The following is a 6237-nucleotide window of genomic DNA, read 5'->3' as shown; positions in this document are numbered from 1 at the left end:
TAGATACACTGTAATTTCATTTTGTTCTAGACACATAAAAAATATGAGATTTATTAAATATAACGGTCTCTGTTTCTTTACTTAAGAAAAAGACACTATTTTCGGACCATACTCCACGCATCCGTATAACAATTGCATCCTTATTTTCCATGATGGACCTATACTTGTGTTAAAAGTTAAAACACTTTAAAGTGAGACTTTTTTTTTTTTTTTTTTTTTTTTTTTTTAATGGAACAAAATATAATTACATAATAAAAAGAAAAGAAAAAAAGATGATGAAATCAAAAGTCAAAATTTCACCTGCCATTGACCAGCCTGGGAAACGTGGTCAGATATTCACGGAAACCCACGCTCCAGTTTTCAACGCCGCGCAGAGAGTAGAAACTACAGAAAGTTTTGGAAAAGCGATGTGTATTCTGTAGAGAGAGAGAGAGAAGATAATCGGAAGAGATAATGCGAAGCATATTATCGCGCAGTTGATTTTGTGATTCGGACCGACCTCGTTTTCCACTGCAACTACTCCTGTTGTGCCGCAGGGAAGAAGGTGGAATCTGGGTTTGGCTGGGATTCGGGGGGGTTGGAGGCATGGGTAACCGATTTATATGCATGACGAAGAAGGATTCCCGGGAGAATGGACGGAGCAATAGCTTAGTCGGGTCGCGGAGCAAGCGGGTGGAGAGATCGAAGCGGAGGTCGGTTATGGAGGAAGAGCTGCTCCACAGGCAAGCCCTGTCTATGGCAATTCAGCAGCACCAGTTATCCCAGAGATTCGAAGGCTCTATGTCCCGCCGGATTGGATCCACCAGCTCTCGCCGCCGCAACGATCTATCCGAGTCTTTTCCTGCTTCCAACAAGCAGGTACTCTACAATTTTATCCACTATTTAGCTCTCCTCTCCGTATGCGCGTATGTATATATAGTATATGTGTTGATTAAATTAGTGGAATTTAATTTATTTTTTTAAAAAATTTTCTGTTAGTTTGCTTTTTGTGGATTAAATTAGTGGGATCTGAGATTAAAATGGTGTTTGTAATGATGAGAAAAGAGAAAAGTGAGGTGCAGTTTCAGCATATTGATTAAGATATTATGCGCATGATGATTCTGATCATTTAGATTCTCGTTATCATTTAGATTCTCGTTAGTGGGACAAGTGAAAAGTGGAAAAGTAGGAAGATGCACTTTTAGTTGAAAAGTAAGGATTGAAGTGCCCACTATTCCAAATTATGGAAAGAAACAGAAAAAACATGAAATTTCCTTTTCATTCAGAATACTTATATTTATGGTAATTGTTTAGATTATGACTGTCTAGTTAAGCTGCCTGTCTGGTGGCAATTCTTGTTTATTTCTTCTGCAATGGATGTCAATGAACTTCTGTAGAAGCAGTTTGGACCACCAAAGAAAACTGTAAGCTTATCGAGATTCAAGAAAGACCAAATAGTCTTTCACAAAATACTTTTATTGAGGAAAGTTGGAGCCAAGTACCATTTGTGCTAGGAATAAAAAATAAAATCAATGCCCTTCACTTCTCTGCTTCTTTTAGTTTAGGCAAGTAAAAGTAGGACCAGTGGACCACTAGTAAGTACTTCTGAGTTCTGTGCAGTTTGTCTGCACAAGTTCGACTATTTTTGCTTGACATATTCCTCACGATTATTGGTTGTCCCAATTCTTCTTAGCATTTAAGTAATTCTATGAAAATATTTAAGCAATACATTGCTACTCCATTAAACATGGTTGCATTTAACTCAGGGCCTATGGAAGATTTATAGGTGCTTAATTAATTGCTTATTCATTATCATCTTCAATAGCTTTCCACCATATACCAATATAAGTACAATTGTTTTTTATTCCATTGATAGTTATCACTTCCCTAAGAAGCTTCTCTCTTTTAATTCCTGACTTAATAATGTCTGTAAAGGAATATCGCTATATTAATTGTCTAACAGTAGAAAGAGTCAGTATATTTAGGTTTTCCTCATATTTAATGCACAAAGGATGTGATTTCATGATTTGTTTAGGTTAATATCAAAATCAATGATAAATTTTGGAATACTTCCTGTGCATAATATGCCCTGCTTTTCTCACTAGTATGATATCTTCTTTTATAGATTTCATGAATGTAAGTGTAATGGAAATAGAACACCATATGAAATATGTGTGTAAATAGATTCAAATGAAATCAAAAAGGAAGAAAAGAAGACAGAAAAAGAATTCATACATCGAATTAGCCGGAAATGTTGAAAGTGCAATAGTTATCAAATTAATCCCAAATTTTTTAGTGCAATGAAATTAAGCCCATTAGTTACTCATCTTTTTGGACAATTGTAAAATGAATTATTGTGGCTTTGTTTATCTAATCAATTATGCCTTGTGTAGTTGCCAGAATTTTTGGAGAACATAAAAACAAAGAGGGTTGTTTTGATACACGGAGAAGGATTTGGAGCATGGTGTTGGTATAAAACTATTGCTTTATTGGAGGAGTCGGGATTGCTTCCTATTAGTTTTGACCTTAAAGGATCTGGCATTGATCAGACCGATACAAACAATGTTACAACATTGGAAGAATACTCAACACCATTGCTTGATTATCTCAAAAACTTACCAGAGGATGAAAAGGTTCTAAACTTTTGCTAGATCATTATTTCAGTGTTCCGTTTTCATCATAACATGTCGTGACCGAAGTCATCTCTGGCTGCTATTGTGAAATAAGTGTTATGACATGGTGAATAAGTATCATGATGCATTCATTCTTGTAGGTGATTTTGGTTGGTCATAGTGCTGGAGGTGCTTGTGTTTCCTATGCCTTGGAGCATTTGCCGCAAAAGATTGCAAAAGCAGTCTTCCTTTGTGGTACAATGGTGTCTGATGGGCAGAGACCTTTTGATGTGTTTGCTGAAGAGGTGCACATTTATTACTTCATTATACTTGATCTAGGATTCCTGAATAATGACTAAATGAGTGCTGTGGTCATTAGTGGAAATTCTTCAATGGTTTCTTAGAAATGATAAATGCTTTTCATTAAGTCTCCAGTTCGGTTAAAGAGAGTTGACTCAAACTATCTACAATTCAAAATTTTTTATTAATTAATTTAATAATAATGAATAAAATTTTTATATTTACGAATTACAAAAATAGTTACTCCGTATATTAAACCCTTACAGAAAAGTATATAAATTATATGAAAATGTTAAAGAAACTTTGTGAACAAATAATGGTCTCTGTGACTTTTTTTTGGGTTAGACCGCAAGGTGTTCTGAGCAGGCCCTAACTGTAGGAGGCACCTTTAAGCCTGTACCATATTCAAACTAATCCCCGTTCGCACCGGGCTGGCCCAATTAAGGGGCAAAGTACTGGCCAGATTGGTTTTTTCATACAACAGGGGGTTCGGACTCCCAACCTCTCTTAAGGGACAAGAGTGCACGGCCAATCATGCCAACCAAGCTGGTTCAAATAATGGTTGCCGTGACTTTCAAACAGTAAACATGATACTAGTAAAATAGGACAAAGGGGTACTAGTCTGAGTTTAATATGCCAATACACGTTCCCTTCAAAGTTTTTTTCGTTCTGAATTGATCCCATGACATGCCACCTGCAGCAGAAGATTACACCCATCCATTTATCTTGACCTACCAGTCAAACATTTTAAAGCAACAGTTTTGATTTTATAATAGGAGTCCTTTTTTAGAATCTGTTAGTATCCTTCTCCTGGTTGTTGTCTTTGCCAGTTTAATATCCTTACGAGGAATCTCTTTTGCAGCTTGGGTCTGCAGAACTTTTCATGCAAGAATCCAAGTTTCTAATCCATGGTAATGGTAAAGATAAGCCAGCTACTGGGTTCATGTTTGAGAAGGAGCAGATGGCTGGGTTATATTTCAATCAATCTCCGACAAAGGTACTGTTGTCTTTTACTATTAAGTGCGAGTTAAATTGAAAACATCATGGTGTTATGATATGTAGAAGGGACTATATATCATGAATGCGTAATTTTGTGGTTTCAGGATATTGCTTTGGCAAAGGTTTCAATGAGACCAATCCCTCTTGGTCCAATGATGGAGAAGCTGTGTTTGACCCCCGAAAACTATGGAACCAGTCGGAGATTCTATGTCCAAACATTGGATGATCACGCTCTTTCTCCCGATGTCCAAGAAAAGCTGGTCAGGGAAAACCCTCCAGAAGGAGTCTTCAAGATCAAAGGCAGCGATCATTGCCCGTTCTTCTCAAAGCCACAATCGTTGCATAAAATTTTACTTGAAATTGCTCAGATTCAGTAGTACCTGATGATTTCTTCACAAGAATACATGAAATTGCTTGGGTTCAGTAGGATTTGATAACTTCAGAAGAAATACTGATTCTTTTCCATACAGATAAATAGCTTCATGTATGTACTTGTACCTCTTGTAATCCTGTACAATTATTATACAACCCTGTTTGATGGTATATTAGAATTAGGAAAATGGGTCATGCTTCCTAGTTGTGTACTCTTTTTGTGTGGTTCGGGTCAATTCTAGCATACATAAATCTTTGTAATTATCATGTCAGTATTTATCACACTATGATTTCAAATTAAGGATTTAATCTAATCATTTTTGGCTCACTTATTATTATTATTTTTTATTTTTTTGAAAATATTTTTGGCTCACTTTTTATGGCTTGGAATGACAAAATTGACTCTAAAAATTGAGTCACATCTCATGCAAATGATTATTTATGTTAATCGCACTACAAGAAAAACAGTTTTTAGTGATAAAAAAAATTAGTGTAAAAAAATTCCTCACTAAATGTATGATTTGTATAGTTTTTGTTATGGTTAAAAATTACTATTTATGATTTAGTGACGAATTTCTCACTGTTGATAATAAAGATGTTGATACTCTTGATATCTAAAAACTATTTGACTAAAATTTAATTCTCACCAAAATATTGTTTTTTAGCGCCAATTATTTAACCAAATTTCAAGTATTGAGTACCGTAGAGTTTATCCTCAAGTCTCATTCGCCTTCTCCGCCCAAAATGTTCGGAGCTCAGCCGTCCTCCTCCGCCTTCGCCACTCCCTCATCCACCCCAACCTTCGGAACCCCTTCATCCACTCCTGGCTTCGGCACACCTTCTACTCCGGCATTCGGAACCTCCCTCTTCTCCACTCTGTTTTCTCAACAGGCACAACCCCAGCAGCAAGGTTCATTGTTTTAGACTCCCTAGAGCTCCAGCGCATTAAGCTTTTCGACGCCGCTTGGGGCCACACAGCCACAACAGAATCTATCAGCTTCACCGTTCACTCAGACTACATTACCCTTAGCAAATGCTCAATTAACCACTCAAATGGTTCCTGTAGCTCCTCTATCCTTTTCTCTTGCCGATCAAGATATTTTTGAAATTTTGTATGAACCCTAATTTTGGCAATTTGGAGCTATGCATTCTCGCATATTCGGATTTGTGTAGCCTGAACATCTCTCTTGCTTCTAAATAGGTAGTTGGCTTAATAAAGAGATATGGTTGTTACTTCACAGACAAATTTATGGAATACAACCTCTTTTAATCATTTGTTCTCATTATGTTTTTATTGGGAGACTTGCCTTCTAAACATGAAGAAACTAGAGCTTTGTAATTGATGCATACACAACTTTCTGAACTTGTTTTTATAATTTGTGTGAGGGGTGAGAGGGTGGAGAGGTGACATCCTAAAAAATAAAAATACTATCATTGTCCAATGAGCAGTAACTGTATAACAACATAAAAGGGTGACAGATAAACTTCTTTTCTGTTTCTATTTAAAATTTTTGAAGCTATCTATTCTTATAGAGTGTAAATCACAAATTATATCTTTGAGAGACAGCAGATGACTTGCAACCCTTTCTTTTGTTTTGCATATCATTTAGAAGCTCTGTTAGTCATTTAAAACCTTGGTATATTTACATCACAGGGCATTTTCCATTTTACTTCTTCATTTTGGTTCATCATGTTTTGAACTTATTTGTTTAGTTCCGGTTGAATTGTAGAAAGATTCATTGTATTTAACTTAAAAGAACTGTACAAACATCTACTATTTAAATAGGAATATGCTATTAACCTAATGGGCCTATTTCTAAAAGGACTTAGGGTTTCAACACTCCACCTCAAGTTGGAGAGTATAAATCATATGCTCTAAGCTTGTTACAAATATACTCAACCCTAGGAGCTCTAAGGGGTTTTGTCAAAATATCAGCCAATTGATCTGCAGAGTTGACAAAGCTTGTTTTGATAC

At 36.1% G+C, this 6237-nt stretch overlaps 1 protein-coding gene across 1 annotated transcript; it reads left to right on the top strand.

The window, feature by feature from the left end:
* Positions 1 to 281: 281 nt before the first annotated feature.
* Positions 282 to 4474, top strand: LOC109148810 (putative methylesterase 12, chloroplastic). Its single transcript, XM_019296549.1, has 5 exons — positions 282 to 858; positions 2373 to 2612; positions 2753 to 2896; positions 3754 to 3888; positions 3995 to 4474. The coding sequence occupies exons 1-5, from the start codon at positions 586 to 588 to the stop codon at positions 4265 to 4267; spliced, it is 1065 nt and encodes a 354-aa protein (XP_019152094.1). The 5' UTR covers positions 282 to 585; the 3' UTR covers positions 4268 to 4474.
* Positions 4475 to 6237: the final 1763 nt, after the last annotated feature.

This window comes from Ipomoea nil, unplaced genomic scaffold (genome assembly GCF_001879475.1).
Source record: "Ipomoea nil cultivar Tokyo-kokei standard unplaced genomic scaffold, Asagao_1.1 scaffold2144, whole genome shotgun sequence".
Classification (NCBI taxonomy): domain Eukaryota; kingdom Viridiplantae; phylum Streptophyta; class Magnoliopsida; order Solanales; family Convolvulaceae; genus Ipomoea; species Ipomoea nil.
The sequence above is the reverse complement of the archived record's forward strand: the minus strand, read 5'-3'. Positions and strand labels throughout refer to the sequence as shown.